This window comes from Harpia harpyja, chromosome 20 (assembly GCF_026419915.1).
Source record: "Harpia harpyja isolate bHarHar1 chromosome 20, bHarHar1 primary haplotype, whole genome shotgun sequence".
Lineage (NCBI taxonomy): Eukaryota > Metazoa > Chordata > Aves > Accipitriformes > Accipitridae > Harpia > Harpia harpyja.
This window is the reverse complement of record NC_068959.1, coordinates 8,319,243-8,342,655: the sequence shown is the minus strand read 5'-3', so window position 1 is coordinate 8,342,655 and position 23,413 is coordinate 8,319,243. Positions and strand designations below refer to the sequence as shown.

The following is a 23,413-nucleotide window of genomic DNA, read 5'->3' as shown; positions in this document are numbered from 1 at the left end:
CATAGCCAGTGCCTGATCGCAAAGTCCCTTTCCAACACCTAGCAATGGCTGATGTCTGGAACATGGCTGATGTCTGCACATGAGTCTGCAGCTCCCCTAGGCTCTCTTCCCCTTGTGCTACACATCCACCACTGCAAAACTGCCCAATTTGACCACTGTACGAGTACAATTTATGGACTACAAAGCCTACATTTGCCTCCTATTGTGGGCAACAGCATGGTCACATTGCAGTCAGACATCCATCATGGGGAAATGCCATTGCCACTTACTCTTGCCAGGCTGACTCCTGTTGGAACCTTGTACGGAACATATTTTCTGTAGATATGACCAACTCTAGAGCAAGGGATGTCCTCCATGCGACCCCCACACATCCATACCTGTGGAACAGCATTCTTTAGAGAAAAGAACAGAAAAAAAATCCAAGCACCCAGAGAACAGCACACAGCACACTTTAAATTGATACAAGTTATTACACCAATAGTAACCACAATAGTTAAACTGGACTGCCGTATAAGACCTGGGTTTACACTGCTGTAAAAGGGAGGCTGTCTCTATAGTACAGGTCATGTGTTACACAAAACACTCCAGGGAATTCATGAGCCTGTTCAAGTGCCAGAAACCAGAAGAAACTGCTACTTTTTCCTGTGGTTATCACTGCTCTCATATGGTTTCATTGCTGACATGCACTCATTGCTTTTGCAGCCTTACAATTAAGTAGAAATCCCTGCCTGGTGAAAACATAATTAGCTTTAAAAAAGCCCTCAGAAAGTCACTGGAACACACTGCTAGTTGAAGATGACTACCTTGATGCTTGGTTAATGTCTAGATTAGGCCCAGAAGTTTCTTTCCACATCTGGGAAGATTTCACTCTATGCCAACACTCTGCAACAAGTTACTTTTATTCCTTATTTATAGCATGGATGTAATAATTTTGTCCAAGTGAAACCAAAGGAGGTGTTCTCTGAACCAGCCAATCTACTTCATTAGATTTAAGAAATATATTCATACGTGCTTCCCAGAGATATCTAATCAATACTTAAAGAAAAAGTATCCTTCAGTATGCAAAACAAATGACTTTCTGAATTCTTGAAGCACGACACTGTCTTGCCCTTCATTTTGTCCCCAGATCTTATGTTAATGCCCTGCAGACAGCAGTATTTAAGAAGGTCCGCTGGTGCTGCAGGCTGATGCGGTGTTCTTGATCCCTCCATTCACTGTGGCTAATTTGAGCCACCGCAGTTCACTGTACAATGAGCTTAGTCAACAGCTTCACACTTAGCAGGCAGTTCCATTAATATTCTACAGCGACAATATTAAATACTTAGCTCGGAAGAGAAATATTTGGCCAAGGCTGCTGCATAATTATTAGCTCTGACACTAAAGTCCTCTGGAGTTTCAGCTCTGTCTACTGGCCCTAATAATTACAGTCATTTGCTGACTGCGTATAACTTAATGGAGGTTGGTTGCTCTCAGTTAGAGGAATATTTTTCACAGGCAACTTCTAAAGTTCAAGGTACTTAATTACATGTCGTTATGGTGAGAGAGACAAGAAGAAGGAGTGTTTGTCAACTTTCTACAGAATTTCATTCCTTTTGTCCCTGCTGTGTCTTGAGAGGCTGGTACAGAAGAGACGAAGATGAAAAAAGAAACTAGCGCTCAGCTTCTGTGAAGTTTCTAGTGAAATTAGAAATGCTTCTTATTCTGTAGCTGCTGTGCTTTTTGCTGCAGAGGACCACAGTGTGATTTCTCTACTAGGAAATTAACAGGTAGACTGAGAAAACAAGAATTTGGGGATGTTTTGTGTTCTACGACAGAAATGGCTTGTACAAGGCTGTAAGAGCTGCAACAGATCTGGGAACTATAAAGAACTGCAGGAACCACTGAAGAAGCCTAGGGCTCAGTTGCACAGACACAGACTCCTCAACAACCCGTATTCTTACCTTGTGCACTGCACCCTGCATCACAAAAGCCCTGTTGGTTCACACACAGCTGCATTTTAGTGTAACACAAGCCTGAATGAAAACGCCAGCTTGTTATCCTTGCTGCCTGCCCACAGGATGCCTCACCTGCCCCTGATCTCCAAGGAAAGGCTTTCAGTCAGGCCACCGTGAATACACATCTCCTCTGAAAACACAACTTCCCCAAGGAACAGGAGAAACAGACCCCTGCAGTAAATATGCAGATAGAGAGGGGAGCACTGTCCTTTTAAGATCTTGTGAAGCAGTGATACAGACAGCATTTATCTACCGACTGGTACATCGGAGAGGCAGGGGGTATGGTAAGCTAGACAGAACTGATGATATGTGGGGCCAAGAGCTCCAAGCTGGTACAAGACTCCAGGCACAGAAGACAACATTACATAAACACATGTAACGATACGATAAGAAAAGCTACTTAACTGAGTTACGGAACAAGTAAAATCTAAGATCAGTTTTACGTGCTCTTTTGCTAATCATGCTTTAAGATATTTACTCCCAAATGATGCTGCAGTTACCAGTGCTGCATGGAAGCAATGGAAAGCTTCCTAATTCCTGCTAGCAAAGCTCAGTGACCCTTTCAAGGTACTCTGCCAACTCAGTGCCTTTTTAACATTGTCTTATGCTGCAAGTGACAGTATTGCACTTGCAGTACAAATCTAATTTTAAAAGCATGCTTTCCATTCATTCATTGCTGCTTTGATTTATTTTATTAGTGAGCTTCTTTGTGTGGTGACAGAACTCATTACAACCTCCATAAAGACAATTACCAGTCCTTATCTATAAAACTGGAAGACGGGGGAGAGGGAAAGAGCATGACATGCATTGGTAAAACACAGCTAACAAAAGCATTAGAAGGCTAGAGTTAAAGGTCAGGGGAATCACATTCAAGGGTCTGTCAAGGAATAACTGCAAGTGAAGCAAACCCAAAATAGCTGAGGGAAGGCTTCCACTCGGTTAGAGATATTTGGTTGTTTTTAAACAAGGGTACAGTTCACAGGCATGACACACCACTGCTAAAAATACAGCGCTGTCAAACAGCTGAAACACCGCTGTTCTGTGGGGCAGCACCTTGTGCCATCACGGTAACAGTGACTGTCACTCACTGTGTTCTTAGGCCAGGGGAGCCAGTTTCTTCTTCTTGATGTTTTACAGAAGGGTGAGATGGTGCCTCATCTCCCTGGCTGACACGACAGTAAACATTGGAGCCTGAACTTGATGCACTCAATTTCAATCAGCCATTTACTAGAATGCCATAAGAACAAGAATTAAAGCTGGTCAGGAAGGCAGTGCTTTATAAAATGATCTAATCAGATCTCATTAGAAGGGAACAGGAAATTTCTCTTCCTTCTCAGGCACAATTTTACCAATCTAGACTTTGAGCTAGGAATCTAGCAGCTGACAGATCTGCTAGAATTAAGAGAAAATCTGGCTACACTGAGGTCAATGGGCATACTGCAACAAATTCTTCTAAGGCCACAATCTCATCCTAATAATAAAACCATATACAAGGGGAGTAAAATAACAACGTGGGTGATATTACTTCCATCTTGTCAGTGGCCTGGAGAGCTGTAACTCCATATTCATAAAGCAACTCAAGAGCCTTTGACTCAGCTAGTGTGCTATGAAAGCACAAGATAATATGCCACCTATTCTCTACATGGGAATGTTATGCTGATCCGATTCCCTTTCTGCTATTTCAGAAAACAATGTCACGTAAGACAGCTGAACCTCTCCTCTCAAACACACCATACAACACTGCAGTTGGTGTGTGAACACAAATTATCTGGGTATACAAGGTTTATGGTTTCCAGAGACTGCACCATAATGAGCCAATGCTTCCCAAGAGAGGGGAAAAAACACAAAGGAGAGAGCCAAGCCTTGAAAAGAAAGCTGCTTCTGCAAGCCACAACAGAAATAAAGACCATGCGATGGACTAATGGAGAGAAGCTGGCTGGTTGTCTGAGCACCCACTGAAAGGTGGGAAGAAAAGAGCAGAGTAGATAAGTCAAGGGGGTTCTCTGCATAACAAGGTAGGTGAGACAATGAAAGCAAGGGCAACCAATAATTCAGGAAAATTGTAATCCTCTGTATTGTAAGCATCAGCTGCTGTTGCAGCTGGGACTTACTGCTCTATAGAAGATTAAGGTAGCTCAAAAGGCACCGGGATCTATGTGTTTGCACAATGCCTTCTCTCACACAACATACACCAGCATGGCCCCTCCTTACCGTCTGGAGCATTTTTAGAGTAATGACAGCACTTTCGAATAATCACATTTCAGAGAGTGGAGGGCTCCACTTTCCTACTGCTGCTTGGTGGGAGGCTACTCTGGAACCTGAACCGAGCACATAGGATGAACAGAGGCCAAAAATTCAAGTCAATGGTCTGAAACTGATCTCTGCATCACCAGATAGGAAGGGAGAAAGAAGCCAGCCTGTACTGCAGCTGAGCGCCTTAGAATTAAGCAGCATGTGCTGGCTTAAAAAAAAATCCCCCACAAAAAAAAGCAGCAGAATGCCTGGCCTGTTTCAGTGTGGGCAAACGTGAGCTGCTGGAAAGTGGTGTGACTATGTGCCTGGAATAAGCAGTGGAGGATCACAATCAGCACTAATTTCAGCGATACAACTAGAGATGCTGTCAGAAGTGATCCCTTGGCAGCTGCACCCTAACTATGCACCTGCCAGGAGGCCAGTGGCAAAATGTGAATCAGAAATGTGCTGCTGACATGGGGCAAAGGAGTTGCATGCATTAGATATGCAAACAGAAGCTATGGAGCACTTTGATTTGTTGGAAAGCATGCAACGTGTTTTATGCTATGGAGAAGCAATCCATGTTCATGCTTTGGGAAAAGGATCTGGAAAAATGCAATGATGTATGATCACCAGAATAAGTACAGTGGACATTTCCAATTGCTGAAGCAACGAGTGAAGACCACGAGTATTACCCATCTCTTTTGCCTCCCCCTTAATTGTTCTTTTCAGGGAAACTGTCGATATGGCTTGTTTGCACCAAGCCCTTTGAATTTTATGAAGGCTTTGCAATCTCTAAATTACAAGACAAACATTTCTAAAACTGAAATGATCTATCACCTAGGGAGGGACATTTGGAATTCTCATTCTTTGTTCTTGAAGTACAATGTACAGTTAAAAGATTGAGAACCGCACCACTAAAGATCTGAGGTACGGAGTACCTCTATATTTATGCCTATACAAGTCAGAGACATCATGTTTTTCCTCTTCTGTTTCCCCATACTCAAAAAATCAGAGACTATATATTTATGGAAGAAAGGTGTGAAGCAGTTTAGTGAAGGTTACGTAAGCCAAACAGAACAGAAGCCACAAAAATATTGGAAAAGAGGCAACATGATTGCAAATAAAAGTGAGCGTAGATAAGTGCTGTATAAAGTAGCATTTGCAGAAAGGAACAGTTTAAATGCTTCATATATACCGTCCAAATTAGATACATTAATCTCAAAGAAAACGAAGTGGTTACCTAGGCAGCAGAATTTAGGTATTTGTTGAGTATGCAGGAGCATTCAGAAAATCAGAGCTATTAAGTTGTGTTTAGAAGAGGAAAGACACATTGTCACTTTGGGTAAAGTATTCAGTTTTGTTCACATCATTGCAGAAAGATACAAAAGACCAGGAAAAACTGTAAGAGAGGAGAGGTATGGAAGTGACTCCCCCCCCCAAAAAAAAAGCCAAAAAAAAAAAGCTCAATGAAATCCACCAAACAGAGAAACTAAAGCTGTAATAACTACAGAGTTAGGGGCAGCAGAAAGGAAAGGTAACAAGTGCCACACAGAAATAGCTGTGCATGCTTGTTCACCCTTTCTTCAAAATACAAGAATGTACTCAAAGGTCAGCATCTGGTAATCCACTGAGATGGAGGAGAATGGGTCTTACACCACACAGATCTGCAGAGCAGTTCACCTGGAGCATTCTGCAAGCACGGTTCATGAAAAAATGAGGCTCATTTGAACAAGTGTAACGCCTGCAACTAAAATTCAAGTCTGCAATCTTCCTGTTGCATCTGATGATGACCTGAAAGAAGACAACCCCTGACTTGTAGAAGTACTGGGTTATCAGCACTGAGCTATTCTGGATATACACAGGTCAAGAGAGGGAAGAATCACGTGTTTTCTGCTTGAATATGGAACAGATAGATCGACTCCTTCATTTCTAATCTAGAAATTTGTGTTTTAAGGGACTGAGAAGACCCAGAAAACTACAAACCAGCAGTTAGTGTTAGAAAGTTTGTTTCTAATTTAAAGTTCACCTAAAGTTTTTTTTCCCCTCCAATATGCTATGTTTTCTAGTGATGTTTGGTGTACACATTTCATACAAGAAGCAAAGCTTCTATTAATAGAGTTTGATCCATCCTCTGGCTAAATGTTTTCTGAGGTGCTAAACACTGATGGTTTCTCTGTTGGCTTGCCTTCAGCCTGGAAGTTTCTTCTCAGAAGGAAGCAGAGCCAGCTGATGACAGAAATATATGAGCTCAAAACAGAAAGGCAAGAAGCTCCTAAATAAACTTGTTTATTGCCAGTCTCTCAGCAACAGAGGCCTGGATTTTAAAATAAAGGCAAAAAAATGTAAAGCACAGTCCATACATGGCCAAAAAAGAATATGCTTAAGGAAAAAAAAAAACCAACAAGCAAACAAAAAAACTACTCCTGGTGGGGCTCGAGAAGGCCAGATCTGATGCAATGGATCAAAGATCAGCAGTACAAAAGAGTACCTGCACCCACAACTCCCAGGCACAGGAACGGATTCTTTGTTAAAGTCGGGCTGTAAGTTTGGCATGCTTAGAATCTGAATTCCCATTAGATAATAAATAATGTGAAAGCAGGTACCACACATCTAAACCCAGGGCTTTAAATTATTTGGCAGTGCCCCTTTAACTACAAAATCTCAGTCTGCTTCTAAAGGTAAAAACGTAGCTCTAAGCTCGCCAGGAAATGTCATAGCTTCATAAATTCTATGAACAAACCTTCTTTTCTTGCAATTCCAGCAGAATTATTAAATCTATCAGCCACAGATGAATGTATCAATTTATCTTAATTTCTGAAAATACACTGAGCCTCTTTCAGTTAAAACTTCATTTTTCTGTTGCACGATGAAAGAAAAAAGGGGGTCTTTGCAGAGATTAATTAAAGCAAATTTATCCCTCCATAAATTGCTATCTCTGGACTGAAATAAACCACAGCGTGTTTCAGAGAGGATAAGCAAACAGATGAATGAAGTAGTCTTACTTCCTGCAGATCAAGCAGTATGACTGTCTGCTGTGGCATTAGAGACAAAGGGCTTGCCCAGCCACTGTCATCACTCTTGGAAACGAGCATTTTCAAAAAGGGCCAAGAGGCTGAATACTGCCACTGCCCCTCCAGCAGAGAATGACATTGTTACACAATTTCATTACATGCCACACAAAGAATAAATGGCTCTAATTGTAATGACATCTCCAAAGAGGGTGTCCCCGTCCCTCCCTTCCTGCTACCATTACAGAGGACAAGGGACCTCCAGTGTGACTTTATTATTTAGGGGTTTTTGTGAGCAAACAATGGAAGAAAATACATTGTCTTGAAAACAACGTATTTTCTTCCATTGTTTGCTGTACAGTAGTACACGGTGTGTATGTACAGTAATACGCCCTGCTGAATATAGTTTGGTATGCCTTTGAATTGTACAGAGGCTTTGAGATTTAGGAATCTGTTTTGTAAGAGATTAGCCATGACTTGTTTGCCAGGGGAGACACGAGGAATTTTAGCTGCTGAAGCTAAACTGTGCACTACATTAGCACTGCTGCCATCTTCTAGCCCCGTGCTGAGGTTACCTAGCTTAGTCAGTGGCATCCGGACACCTATAAGATTATACATTCAAACTCTGAAAGAGAAACCACACGATGGCCCACTGTTTAACGTAGAAATCTTTACTTAATTCCCTCCAGGCTATGGAAAGGATTCTCACCACTGAAGAGAAGACCAGCCACCTGTCTTCAGTGGTCTAGGACATTCCAGTGGGTTTCCTAGAATGGATTTCAGAGTGCCATATTCCAAGATAACACAGGTGCCAGCGGTCTTCGTGGGTCACAGTGACTTGTTACTATTAGTACCATTTTTGGTCAGCTGGCTAACTCTTATTTTAAAGCCCTCAACTGAACAACTTGGTCAATCAGTAACAGAATTGTCCCCATGCCAGGCAAATAATGATCTGAAGTCACTGCCAGCAACAGTGTTATTATTCCAACTGTTGAGGATTTCTTACAGGGCAATTAATAGTCTCAGTTCCTTGCAGCCAGGAGTCAGATGGATTGACTATAGACAGTAAGTTACACTCATCTCTGGGAACTCAAGCTCAGGACTAAGGTACTCAACTGGGCAAACCCTGAGCTGCCTGAATCCTTCTTCCCTCAAGAAGGAGAATATTTCATCACCTTGCCAGGGTGAGTACTGAGAAGCCTAACACTCAGAGAGCTCCACACAAGCTGACTTACCCTTGCTGGGAACAGCGCATGCATCTGACGCTGTGACCACAGAACAGGGGCACCCCAGCTAATCACGCTCCAAAACTGACCCTCACAAATGGCTGCTCACAGCATCGCTGTTTCTTCTGTGTACTATCTTACTGCTCCCAGCTCTTTCACCTTCAGTCACACGCAAAAGCAAGGACAAGATAGATCATTCACGTTCTGCGCCTCAGAACAATTCTTACTTTTCAAAACAAAAGTAATTTCCAGAGAACGTAGCTCACCTTAAAGGATATTTCATACTGCTCTCCTCCCCATATCTCCAGACCTGCATCATACCCTCCCAGCTCCCAGAACCACTTTCTATCGACTGCAAACAGTCCTCCAGCCATTACAGGAGACCTTAAGGAAAAACCAGACTCCATATTACAAGCACATTCAAAGATACAGATCTCTAGCTAAACATTTAAAAAACAAAGCAAGATTTGACAAATATTCTTTCCACCGCCCAGTGTTCCCGGTGCCTTTGCAACCCTGTCAGAGCATCAAACAGTTGTTTTTGCATTATCTACTAATTTCCCACTTGCAAATGAGGAGGACCAGACTAGGCTCCCTTCAGAACCAGTCAATGCCTCTCCTCCAAACAGGCAAAAGAGTTCACCATTAAGTGACAGGCCATAACCTCTCCCAGAGGGATCCATATGCTGCACATGTGGTGCTCCATCTCAGTAGTATGATCAAGTCATTGAGCTTGACCTCAAAAAGTGTTCTGTTGGGATTTTTTTTAAACACTGCAGAAGTATAAAGGACAGCATAACTGTCTCAAAGTTGGCAAGCACAGCAACAGCAGAACATAACTTGATCTCAGATTTACTTCTGCAATGCACTGCAATCATCAAAATTGCTGTAATTATTCTGCTAGGTTTTCTTCTTCCCCCACCTGGGAATGACATATAAGCCGCCATTGGTTTGTTGTTTTTGGCACAGCATTAGGGATACTAAGTTATGTTTGAAAGATCTCAGTAATAAATGACCACATTAAATGTTACACATTACAGTTTTAAATGAAATGTTAACTTCTGCGGGAATTAAGGTGGCAAAAAATAGCAATGAAAAGGAGAGCATTCACAGCTACTACACAATGCATTTCTTTTAAACCAACAAAGCAAACAGCTGCCAAAAAGCAAGTAGCTTAACACCAGCTTCTGACTTTTACTACACTGAGGTGTAAGCCAACCCTGTAACAGGGTGTTATTTTGTTAGCCAGCTCTTAGCGCACTGCATTTCGGTAACTTACTCAAAGGGATCACTGGGATCAAGTTTCTGTAACTCAGGAGGAATAGGGATCCTCTTGTAATACATCTCCCAGTCAAATGCACCTCGCATTGCGTCTCCAGCCTGAGTCTCATATCCAAAGTGGTCATGATCAATAACATCAATCATAGGGCAAACGATAGTCTTGCGGTTTCGGGCAATGCGATCTGAAGATTGGAGAAACATGTTAGAAAACCTGCACCAGTTGGCTCCTTTGACCATGAAATTACAGAAAAGAGCATCAAAATATGAAGTTGTCCAAGAATGACATAGCTTCCCGTTCGTTCTCTTTTGGGCAGATGCTCCAATTTATTATCAATTTATCTCATTTTTCTGCAATAATTGAGATATTCAAACTAGAACTTGAGATTAAAAACACCAGACATGCCACAGTGACCATCACCCAGAAGCAGATTAGAAAGACACAGCCACACTACCACAGATACCTAAACCACCAGGCTAAAACCAGACAATCTTGTACTTAGTGAACAGTCCTCATTTTAACGAGCAACCGGGATATGAACCCTTTCTGCACTGATTCAAAGCCAGGGCAATAACCCATCGTACCACCTAGCTTTAATTACTATGCCAGAATCTGGCAGGAAGCAATTCAGACTAATGGCATAACTACTCCCAGCAGGCTTAAGAAATGCAAGTGTACCTCCTCCCCTCAACATTTTCTTTCAACCAAATAATACAAGACAGGATTAATTCCTGCATAAACATCTGGAACTTCTTAAATACTTTATTACTGAGACGGTCTCTTGTTGGAAGTTAACTTTCAGAACAGAGGCGACAAACGATGTTTCAGCTTCCAGTGCACGCTTAACAGAAATCCTTTCTATGCTTTAAAATTAAAGCATACTCTACGTGTTCTCATTTAAATGGCATTTGAGCTAATTCTGTCCTCCCTCCCCAGGGCTCATGAAGCTGCAAATGTTTTACACTATTACCAGATACAAACTGTAGTGAAAGCAACAGTATAACCATCCAACAATCCTGCTGACATACCTGACTAGTTTTTCCTTAAATCTCCACTTGACTATTGTTGCCACAGTTTATTTGACAAATTCACACCTCAGAGAGAGCTTTGACAGGTCACTTGCAATAGGGTTGTAAAGGATTTTGGTAGTGGCCAGAGGCACACAGGTACCAGAAACAGAAGGGACTGTCCTTTCAATTAGTCATCCTTGAAAAGAACTGACATTGTAAAACTGATACCTCCTTAAAGATGAAGGACTCACTGCCTTAGAAAGGACTGCACATGTTCTACAAATACATACCAGCAGCTGTCATTCACAAGAAGTACTTTCCACAGGCTTGCAGACTATGAACTTAAATATTGTTTATATAGGAGAAAAACAACCCTAAAAGCTACTTAAAAACTGCATGTAAAGATCTTTTCTGTATCATAAAGCCATTCCTCTCCGCAAGCTGCTGAATGACCATGCGATAGTTTACTCTTCTAGCAAGCTGTAAATTATTTAAGATTTCATTTAGTGAGGAAACAGAAGAATATGATCTCTGCTCTTTAATTAAACAAAGCATATAATAGGGTTATTGTACAGTGCAGGACTCTAGAACAGAATAAAATTCTTGTATTAAAGGCTACAAGTTGCCAACAATTCACCCGAGTCTTGTGGTTGGTTGGGTTTTTTGTTTGTTTGTTCTCCCTTTTAAGACATTTCATGTTCCTTTTGTCCACTTACAGCATGAGGGGAAAGCAGCACGTGGCAATAAACCAAATTCAACACCAACATCTGTTGCCAGCTCTTTAGCAGTTCAGTCTTCAGCCATGTACAGCACTACATGCTTACCTAGCAGAGGTGGCAGCCAGTTTACATTGGCCTCGCAATGGGAATCCAAGAAGGTGATGACGTCCCCTATCGCCACAGAGGCCCCCAACATTCGAGTTCTTATCAGCCCTTCTCTCTTTTTGGTTCGGAGGATTCTTACATTTGGGAACTGGGCCATATAATCTTCCAGGCGTTTCTTCAAGTGTTCTGTATGAAAATGAGAAATTTAAACACTATAACAACTCATTTCTTAAAAATGCAGTTCCTTCTTTACCAGAAGATGTCTTTGGAAGTGTGTCCTGAACAGTTAACAAATGCAATAACAGGAAAAAGGAAATAAGAATAATTTCTTTTAAATTCAGGTTTTAAACATAACTGTTTAACCAAGACTTCTGAAGACGTTCCAAAACCTTAGAAGCAATTAAAAAAAAAAAAAAAAAAGAGAGGAACTAGGAGAAGATGGAGGAATGCAGGATGAGAAAGAAAGCAGCAGAGAAAATGGAAAGCGAATAAAAGCCAGCTGGCAGACCTGTGGGAGAACTTTATCAGAGCAGGGACTCTTAGACACTTTTGTGGAAAACCGATGTAGCTTAGAAGAGACACAGGACAATTTACTTTCAGAAGTAAACCGCACTCAGTGTGTTTAAGTTGCGTTTGGTTTCTTCAAAACACACAACATGACCATCCACTCATGCATAAATAAAAACCAGCAAAAAGCCTAGTCAGACACCCCTCCAAGCCGGCAAGGCAGGCATAGCTGCTGTATATATTTGGATGGCTATGTTAAATGCTTATCAGAGGAGATATTTCCATTTAAATATGGAAATATTTATGCTACTGAATATGGATTGGAGCCACATCTGAATTAGCACAGGCACTTGTAGTCACTACAATTAACAAGAATTCAAACAGGAGAGCTGCAGAAAAGGATTACTGAGTGATCAAAACAATGGACAGCTTGTTTAGATGTTGAAATAAAAAGCTTGGTCTACATAAAGAGTGAGGGGCACACAGCTGTCTTTACATCAAAGAGTGAAGCACCAAAGAAAAACCTAAAAATAGACCAAGAGCTGACGCTGGCCTAATCACTAATGGGTTGATATTTAGGCATCTGAAGTTTTGACTTACTTGACAGCAAACTCCATTCACAGTGTGCCAGGGACTGTTCATTAATGCACCATACTATCCACTGCCATCAGCAACTGATCAAGGAAACGAGCCTCGCTAGGCAAAAGCTAGTTTGTCAAATCTAAGCGATAAACTAATCTTAAAATCTCACGCAACAAAGCTTGAATAGAGGCAATCATTCAAATACAAATAACCTCACACGTTTATTTGCCTCAACTATAGGGAACAAATCCACTCCATTCTGTATAGCAGAGTCTTCCTTGGCTTCCAAAGCAGGCATGAAAGGCAGGGGCTGAAAAGGCAGACAGTGTGAAAGTGCCCCAGAACACCAGGGCACCAGGGAAGCTGGGTATTGGAATAGCTGTCCAAGAAGAGCAAAGGGGCAAATAAACTTAACTGAGTTATAAGCTCTCCCCCATGGTGCTGACCCAGCAATTGTGCTTCAGGGTTTTAGCTACTGGAGAAAAAAATGGGCAAAATCCCTATGACTAACACATATTCTGTACCTTCTCTTTGAAGCAGCCATCACTTGCCTTCCTTCAAAGATCACCCAAATCAACTTCTTTGCTTCTGAGGCAAGCTCTTTGCCCTTTTCAAAGCTTTATTTAACATTCCCCAGGATTTTTTGCTCACAAATGCATTTTAGTGTTTTGCCTGACAAGTCTAATTGTCCCACAATACCTACGTAGGTTTCCCTGCTCAATAGAGCCCTTAGTACTTCTTGCTGTCTAGCACGCTTTTCCCTCATCTTTTTCAAGTCTCTTCTGAATAGATCCTCTCAAGCAACCAGAAATTTTGTCCACTCAATTACAGGTTTTTCAAATAAGGGCCTTCCATAGAGACTAGATATATTATTAGTGCTGCTGCCTTCCTCCTGAGGCAGTATGTAGACTTCAAAAGCCAAAAAAAGAAAAGCCACCACCACTGTTGAACACCACAGTTCATCCCTTGCCATTGTTAGTTTATCAAAAAAGATTAGTTCATCAGAAAAGGGAACAAACAATCCTCACTTCAAACATAAATCAGCTAAGCCCAAGCCAGGAGGTACACCTCTACTCAAGGCAAGATAAACACGAGAGTGGCCGCCGGTGCTCATTTTAATAAAGGAGGTAACTGTCACACAGAAGCTCTGGGTCCTCCAATTCCCCTAACAGTAGCCACAGATACTGTAGCACTTGCAAGATCAGGCCCCACAATATTTACATCATCTAAACCAGACCTACAAAGCACTGGAGAGTCTTAAAAATTCCAAAGCTCTAAAACAATGGAAAAAATATATAGACTTTCTGCAACTCTTTATTTTGATAGAAACAGGAAAACAAGACTGTGAAAGATCCCAGAGGTTTGTCTTCCACCCGTGTGCTGGTCATTTTATGTTTTAGCATCATATACCTTTCTGAACTGTCCTGGTTTGTTGTGCAATTTCATCTCTGGTGACACCTGAAGGCAGCCTAACTGATTCCTCCAGAGGTATGAGTATGGCACAGCTGAGCAGGCTACCAAGAAACACTAGCATGTTTTTGGATCTGGTCTCATGCAAGAAGACACAAACCAGCAAGTGAACGGAAAGTCACTGACTTGGCTATATTTGTAGTGGTGATGATGATGGCTGCTCCGCTGCAGACTAATTGAAGACAGGTTGATTTATATTTATTAATGAACAAACAGTTAAGAACTGAGAGATTTCCCCATTTTTATAGTGTAACAGGAGAAAAGAAGGCATAGGAGCCACAGAGTTTTTTCAGGCAAGTACTCTGCAAAGAGACAACAGGAATTCTAATCCACTGACTTCCCATTCCATTCCCAAATGCTGGGTTTGGTTCTTTAGCACTTCTTTACCATGTTTCCACAGTAAAAAAATACCAAAGCGTTTCACCCCTGCAGCGAATAGCCTGCCCTATGCCACATTAGTAAGAAATGTCTCACACGTTAGGAATGTTCTTATGTCTCTGATGAATGGAAGAAGCAAGGAAAAGCTACAGGTACTCCATCAGCACCCATGTATTCTCACTGATGCAGGGGACACACATACCAAGTGCTGTCCTTGTAGCTAGGAAGGATGATGCTCAGATAAGCCGCTCCTAATTGCTGCAGAAAAATCCATGCCTGATCATTGCATTTTATAAGGTTAAGACTTATGTATCATGAACTGCAAGTGAGCAGACTTTATTGTATCTACTTTCCCTTACGAAAGAGTCACAGACTTTCAAGCAACCTCACAAACAATGTACAAAACACAACAAAATGTACTTTTCAAACACAGGGTTTTCTTATTTCCTTATCCCTGCACTATTCCTGTCACCCAGCCTGGCCTCTATATGCCCAGATAGAAAATAGTTATTTCATTCTATTACAAATATTGTCACAATTAAGTCAATTTTTGCTTTTAAAAGAAAATCTCAAAAAACCAAACAAGTGGCATTAACTGCTACAAAATTTTATGAGGCTTTAAAAAATATATTATGGAATCTTGTCACACCGAGTAATTTTTATTACAAGGGCAATTTTCTTTAATGAAAGTTGTTAGGTGAACTGGATGGATTCCAATGGCTGCGCCTACGCTGGGCAAAGTAATACAGGCCAAACATATAAATGAGAGTAAGATTATCTGCAGATTAAAAACTAGGCTGGTAGCTTGCTAACAGACTTCGCAATAAACTTGATATACAGCGTATACATTAACAGTACCAGACAAGAACTACTGCTTTCTTTATTTTGAGCTGTAAATAAAACTGTGTGAAGATAGCGGAGAAGCTTCAACAGCAGGCCTGCTTAACATAAGCAGTCCCAAAGCTTTCCAAAATAAGACTTCTTTTTTTCTTCCTAGGTCAAATTCCTGTGGTGGTCTTACCGCACTACTTCTTCTAGCCTCACCATCCAAGCACAGCTGCCCTCAGATGCCATGAGTCTGATGACCACTTACAGCATGGCAAGGACTTTCCAAAATAGGAATTTCTTATGTCCAGTTGAGTTTTCATTCCAACCACTGTGCGCCTGCCAATCAAACAGGCACCTAAGAAATGTTACCACTTCAAAACTAAACATATGCAGAAGTCGGAGGAGGACAGAGGAGCCCAAGGATTTTTTTTTTTACAGCTTAAAGAAGCAAACGCATGAGAAACAAGGTAACTTAGACATGGATCTACAGGACTGGAACAGCTTAAATAGCACTGCAGTCACAGGGCCCATGGGACTCAACTGTTCCAAGTCAAAGCAGAAGTTAACTCAATACATCCTCTCACAGCAAGCCACGCAGCCTGTCTTCACTCAGCAGTGTCTGGATCCTCTCCGTCTCTCACATCTCATTGGCTCAGCCATGTTTTCACAGAGATTTTCACACATTTTGTGCAAAATCACCAGTAGGTTTGTAGCCTATTTCAAATTTATTTGTCCACGACCAAAGTAATTTTCCCACAGAAGTCAGTGGAAGAGATCCAGCAATTCCCAAGTTTCTAACATCTTGCCTGCATGCTTTAAGTTCAACAGCTACTTTCCTCAAGAGCTGCTCTGCGGTACGAAGGAACCTCACTCCCTTGAGCTCATGCAGCTCAGTTTTGCAGACAGCAGCAGGCCACTGTAGTCACAGCTCACAGATGAAGCCTGGCCTGTTTTGTGCCCTTTTCCCTCCCCCAAATCACACGCCAAGACCTGAAGCACCTGCTTAGAGGTAATTGCATATGGGTTGGTTACCTTCCCCACAGACACCCACAAAACCCATTGCTCTGTGCAACTAGTGCATACCCCCCTCACTAGGCAAATGTGCTAGGCTGCTTCCCAGTAGGCTGGCAGAGTTAGAAAAGTAGTTGCATCAGGCCTGCTAGGTTCTTGAGAGTTTGTTTTGTTTTTGAGCAGGAGATGCTCCTTGAAAGACACAGAGCTGATAACTCAGGTCATTCTCTCCTGAGACGCAAACACTAGTGTTGCTTTGAGGAAATCATTGGGCTCTTTTAGAGCAGACTCACAGTCTGGTGGCACTTTGGGACTCCCCAAAGCTCAGATGATTAAGAGGACCTCCACCTCTGACCACAGTGAATCTTGGGCAGGTGCAAATGGGAGGTGCTCAGCACACATTTGCTTTCTGTGCTTTGAAGGATTCAAGTTGAATGTTTTGAATAATGTGGCCATTGCTCAGGCTTTTGAGCTGTCAAGGTCATTAATTGATCCCAGGGTTGAAAAGACAGCAGATTTTTTTGGTCCCATCCTATGAAACATTTATTTTCACAGATGTTTGAACTCAAAGGAGCTGCAAGCAAACCCTTTACTTTCACTCAGGCAAACTGTCCTCTGCAGAGGAGGATGGGGTAAGGATTTTAGGACTCTGTTTTGCAATACCATGTTTGGTATAACCTCTTTTTACATACATCCCTGTAACATCTCTGCAGTATTTGGTGGGGAAGGTATTACCAACATTTGTCACAGAAAAAAAATTAACTCATTTTAAGTACCAGTCAGGACTTGAAACTATGATACAGATTTATGTCCAGAGAAAGAATGATGAGGGAAACATTTCCCCTGTCCTACTAGTGCAACATTTCATGGTTCACATGTTACTTTAGACCCTATCAGCTTTGGTTTCTGACCTTTACGCTGTACGGCACATCTGCAGCTCTAGTGCCCTTGCTCACATGAGTACCATCAACCCAATTCAGAATGAGCAGCATTGCAGAAATCAGAAACATCCCCAGACACCTTCCCGCATTATTCGGATGCCACTGGCAAAACTGAAGTTCCTTCTGCCCTACAGTATCCTGCCTCCTGCTGAGATGCTTTGCTTCAGTTTACACTCAGAAGGTTGAAGATACTATAAAGACGGGAGAGCCATTGCATTGTGGGAATCCAGGGAACTTTCCCCCTCCTGCTGAAGGGCACATGGCACAGGAGGAAAGGACTGGAGGATCTGCAGAACTCCCTTTTAAGCAGACAGGGCTGGTTTCCCTTCCCTGCAGGTTATTTTGGCTACCTTCCAACCACCAAAACCTGAAGTGCAACTGTTCATCTGGCATTTGTTTACAGGTTATTCCAGCCTCCTGTCTCTACCCTCCCACATGCAGACATGCTTGTTTAAGATTACAAATGAATCCATTCATCTTTACTTAGATACTTGGCCCTAACGTGCTGTTTAACAATTTAAGAATGAATTATACTTCCTCCTGAATCCATCACAATGTGCAAGCCAGGCCTCCCTGAAATAGAAAGCTCTACATCATTGAAATTAACTTCTCTCCCTGTTTTGGTGCAGATGAGTAATCCTTTTAAATAGCAAAATGTGCTGTTATCCAAACAGGCAGCACTTACACTAGTTTTAATTTTCTCTCAATGTTTTCACACTCTGATCACTGAAGTTGGTTGGGAGGATAATAAACTGATTTAATAAATTGTACTATGAACACCAGTCCCAATAATAACAAACTGATTAAGCTGATCACAGCTTTCCAAGCCGAATCTTCTTACAAACAAAGAAGAAAAGGCTTGGGAAGGGAGAATATTAATATCTGTTGCTTCACTGATTACAGTTCTGTGGTAGACTCTTAAAGGGGAGGGGGCCCAGTTTCCACTGTCCGTTCTGCATCAGTGTTGGGTCTCAGCACATCTTAACAAACAAAAACTGGGGGGGGGAAAGGGGTTTCTGTGCATGGGACAATAGTTGCAAGCGCACTACCCCACTTGCTAATATAGCAGTCATCCCTGTTTAGATTGTAACAAAGATTAAAAGAGTTAGGTTTCTGGAAATCTTATTGACTTTGTTCTCTTTCTAAATGTTTTAAAACCAAGCTTCCTTTTTAGGTACAATAAAGTGCACAGCAGTGGAAGCGTGGGGCCTAAGAAATATGCCAGACTGCAAGTTGCTGGGGCAAAGACCACTTGTGCAAAACTGTGCTGTGTGCTTTGATAAATTCAAGTGCATAAACTTCTGCTGTCTCACCTGTATCATCCATTGCTTCCTGAATTTGCAAAGGGAACTTTCTCATAGCTTCTTCCACCCTACAGCAGACATCCAAACCCTGCTCAGTTATGGCTTCAGGAGATACTAGTACCGAACACAGAGACAAAGGTGTAATCTTAAAATGAGAAAATTCACATTTACCGGCATTAGCATATAAATATATCCAGACCCTAGGGAAAGTTTAGTAGGCTGCATTTCCGAGCAGGAAAATACATAGGGAATAATCATCTTAGCTACAGCATAACCTCTTAATCTCTCAGGAAAGTTTCATTTGTAAAGGAACTCTATTTCAACTGTTTCTTCCTGAGGGAATCCAGAAAAATCCATTTACTCATCCTTCCTTCATGCTGTAAGGTTTAAGCACCTTTTGTTCATTAGGAGCAGTGAAGCCAACCTGTGGCGTATGCCTCAGTTCTTAAGTCCTGCATACCGACTCCCTGGTCAACCTACAACATCAGTTTTTCCTCCTGTGCCATAACCCATCTTTCCCAGGGGAAATAGTCATTCTCATTAGTTTACTCTTCTCCCTTCCCATTTCATTAAATATGTATCAAGATTAAAGCACCCACTTAGGTTTTTTCCTCTTCTGTTGACTACATTTGATCTAAAGAGGTGATTTTATGACTCTCAGTCATTTCCTTGTTGATTGCTTTTAACATCAGAGAGGCTGCTTTGCTGACATACAAACTAGATAGCTGTAGTTTTTGGCCTGTGTAGCCTTTGTAGCTGCTGAAACAGGAGTGAACTCCTTGCAGCACATTTAATATTCAGCTCAAGTTTGATGTAGCCATGGTGACTAGCAGGAAGGGCATTACTGTCCCAAATAATGCCTTCAACCCTGGGAATCTGTGCCCTCATCTTAAGGCCAAATAAATGGTTTTGATTATCCAGTTGTTTAACTGAGGGAACGCCTGCACTCCTGCTCAATGCTAACACTCTTCTACTATATTAATAAACACTGTATGGGCAGGTGAAAACACTGAAAAACAGTAAGACAAGCCACCATACCAATAGTATCACCACTTCCAGCAGTCCGAGGCTAATATACACATGACACACTGGTTCAGGATCCTGTGAATTTATACTCCACTTTCCGTACTAGAATTAAAAATTGTGAGAGACCAGATTAGTCTTTAATTGCCTTTCATCTACATCGACTGCTTTCTGAGCACTCGAGAGACAAGCAGGGGTGCAAAAGCATTTCAGAAATTTGCTCACAGGACAGAACAAAGCCAATTGAACATGACTCCTCTGCAACCCACAGGCTTCAGAACAGAGAGGGTGCACAGGGACCGAGTCAGGACAACCTGCTGTGCTAGAGGGGTCAGCTGCATCTACTTCTGGTGAGCATGTTAGTATACATTCACTGTTGATAGCGCTGTACTGGATATTATATCATGACATGAACCTAAAGCCTATGACCGACAGCAAGACAGAACTTGCCATCATTTGGAGAGATGCAGGCAGATGAAGTGTTAAAGACATTTCACGCTGAAACATTCTGGAACATATCAAAGCTGCGAGATTAAAGCCTTAAAAGTCACTGAGTTTTGCTGGGGAAAAAAGGAAAAAAAAAAAAAACCAACCCCAAACCAATCCAGTCCTCAGAGATTCAGCTTTGCCTTTATCAGCAGTATTCACGTACAAAGAACTTCTTGGCCTGAAAGTATTTGCTCTGTGCAAACCAACAAAAAAGGAAAGACTCCAGAAAGAGCACAGGAATTAACAGAAAATTCTACTCCGGACTTTTGTCTTGTTAGAGAACATACCATTAGGTCCAAGATGTAACCCACTTGAAAGGTGCTTTGATTTGGTAGGAATGCATCCCTTTGGAGTCCAAAGGCTTTGATCTCATGTGTCTAAGTGAGGAAGAACAACTATGAAGCCTAAAATTAATAGCACATACCTACAAAATTTTTGCTTTGGGGTTGCAGCCGAATGTAATATTGGAAAACTAACTGATAATCCTTCATTCCTACAATAATGCTCATACGTTAAGAATCATGAATGACAAAGCAAAAACATGTTTGTCTTGTAGTCTGTAAGTCAGAGAACAGAAAATGAAGTATTTGGCAAATGAAAAAATTACCAATACAGCTGCGGGAAAAATACAGACACATTTGACTTGTAGTAACAAACTCTGGCATATCAGAAGTACATTTTACAAACTCACGCTTTACTCTTCTTCTAGACCTCTTCACCATCAGTTCCCAATGCTCTTGTTTACTTTATTGACAAGAAATGCAACTATCACAATAAGTCAGTGACATCTGCCAGAAAGGTCAATAAATCTATTAAATCCTGAAGCACAAATCCAGGACTGTTCACAGCTGTACTGATATCAAAACTAAACCATCCCATCGACAATATTGTTCAACTGACACATTCATTTTAGCTGGATGACAGAGGGGAGAGTGTCATACTGATAGCTGAAGGTACCCTGCTTTTAAATCTTGAGCCTTGGCTTCCACTGTTCAGCATAGCAAACTACTGTGTTCTACTGGAGACATCAATGCATACTTAGTTTGTGGGTAATAGGCAACAGTGGTCCTCATGACATGTACGAATAGATGCTATAGTGAGAGAACGAGTGTGGCATTTCTTTACTAAGAAAATATGACTGCAATTAAAACTATAGAGAAAAGGAATGTGGTTTAGATTATCCACTTTTATTTTTAAATTGCAGCGGCATTACCTTCCAATTTTCTCAAAGTGAAGAAGTTTCCACCTTTATCAAAGTCCCTCTGCAGGAACACAGCTGCTTTGTCAATACCACCCAAAATGCATGCTTAAATAGCAGAAACTATGATTATCAATAATAGACATCATATATGAGTACTGGCAGAAGGTGTTTGAATCACATTTCTAATTAACTTCTGTAGAGAAGCAGCTGTAAAGCATTAAAATGCTGATTTGCACTGCAGCTGGCAGATATCTAGATTTTTGACTCTAGATGAGGACACATACTTCAAGGTGAGGAGAATAAAATTAAAGCTGTTTTCCTGCAAAATTCCACTAACAGAAGCTACATACATAGGGTTTGTCAGTAGCAAGCAATGCAGTTAGATTTATTTAATGAGCTGTAATGGAAACTCTGCTCCTCAATTTTTTATTTTTTAAACTTTAGTTTGCCAGACATCCTTAACTACACAATAATTAGCTGAGAAAGAGGTCATAGTAAACTGGACCTTTTAAAGCCACCTCATCTTTCTAGAAGAATCCTTCAGCTGTAGCAACTGATCTTAAAGTAATAAATACAAGATGATGAAAAGTAAACTGGTTAGTGAATTTAGGCTGTCACAAAAAAAGTTGAAGTAAACAACTACAATGGGCCCTCAGGTCCCTTAAACACTAGAGAATATATTTTTAATACTCTCTAGCCATTGCCTAATGAACAATGCAGGTTTTAGGTATCCCTTTATGAAGGGTATACACAAGTACAGAAGTGGTGTTTAAAGACACTTTAAAAATGAATACTCAAAAAAGGAAAACAAAATCAAATCCCATCCATATTTCACTATGGATCCAAAGCAAGGTCTGTCACTAACAGTTGTCTAAAGTATCCCACACCCACAAGACACCGCCAGAAATGGAAAAAAACAAATTACTCTCCTTTCATAAACCAAAATTGGACATCCACCTAAGGTTTCATTTTATTGCTCTACTCCATTTGATGCTCACTACTGCACAGAGTATTGGTGAGTTCACAAATTCACTCCTATACCAGTATAAGCGCGCAGCTGTGCTACCTGTTAGTCACACCAGAGTCTGGGTAACAAACATCACATCTAGACTGTGGGTCACAATCACTTAAATGACTTTAAAGTCTATTTCACTTTGTAATATTTGTGCCACTACCAGAATCAGTGATATTCACCAAAGCCGAGTCACTTTCTACATGGAAAAATGACATTGGTATTGGCTTCCATCATTTTAATAGTGAAATCCTTAGAATTTGACCATAGCCTGAGAACTGCTCGCTGTAGCTTTATGCACCTGGTATTTTTAAACCACTCGACAAACGACCAGGCCCACAAACTGAGCATTATCAAGAGCCCAAGATTTAATGAGATACAGATATCAAAATGAGTACGTTTCACAACAGAGAATTTCATTCTAATGAAAATAAAGAGTATATTTGTTTTCTCAAAGTTCCAAGTCTCTCCACCGAAAAGAACAAACCTTATCCCACTTACCCAAGGGGAGATCTTGCTGACAGTTACTTCAAAGAGTCTAAACAGACCTGAGATGGTCTGCAATGAATTCTAACAGCAAGGAAAAAGCCTCTTTATTCTGTGACTTAATTTACAAAAATAATCTTTTTATCAGTTGAGACAATAGTTACTACAACTTCTACAAGAGACCTTGAAAGCAACATTTAAGAAAAGGTTGCAGAAAAGCATAGTTGCCTAAGAAAAGCTTGGCTTTTTCTTTTTTTAAATACATTAAGGTAAAAAGCTTTAAAAGAATCAGATTCAAAATTCAGTATGAAAGACTGTCACCACTTTGTCCTAAGCACCGTCACTCCATACTCAGACATGTACTAACCAGATGCACTTTAGTGCATTTAAGAGAAAAAAAATGACTTTTACAATGCATGTGCCTAAAGATGAAAAGATAATCTCTTTAGCTACATAAATCCTTTACTGTTGCATTTAAAGATCAAAAAGAATTCAAGTATTAAACCCTTTTATATTTCACATACTAAGAACATGATTTCTTTCAATTAAGGTCTGGCAGATATGATTAATGGAACAGAATTGTATTTGCTACACACCTGATGCTG

General features: G+C 41.0%; 1 protein-coding gene across 1 annotated transcript in view; it reads right to left on the bottom strand.

Annotated features, from left to right (window-relative positions):
* Positions 1 to 23,413, bottom strand: part of GALNT10 (polypeptide N-acetylgalactosaminyltransferase 10) — a 90,765-nt gene that overhangs the window by 11,775 nt on the left and 55,577 nt on the right. Inside the window, exons 5-8 of the mRNA XM_052816629.1 lie at positions 11,577 to 11,762; positions 9,743 to 9,926; positions 8,730 to 8,847; positions 270 to 377 (exon numbers count right to left, since the gene is read on the bottom strand). Coding sequence (XP_052672589.1) covers positions 270 to 377; positions 8,730 to 8,847; positions 9,743 to 9,926; positions 11,577 to 11,762 — 596 coding nt within the window. The remainder of the gene's footprint in view (positions 1 to 269; positions 378 to 8,729; positions 8,848 to 9,742; positions 9,927 to 11,576; positions 11,763 to 23,413) is intronic.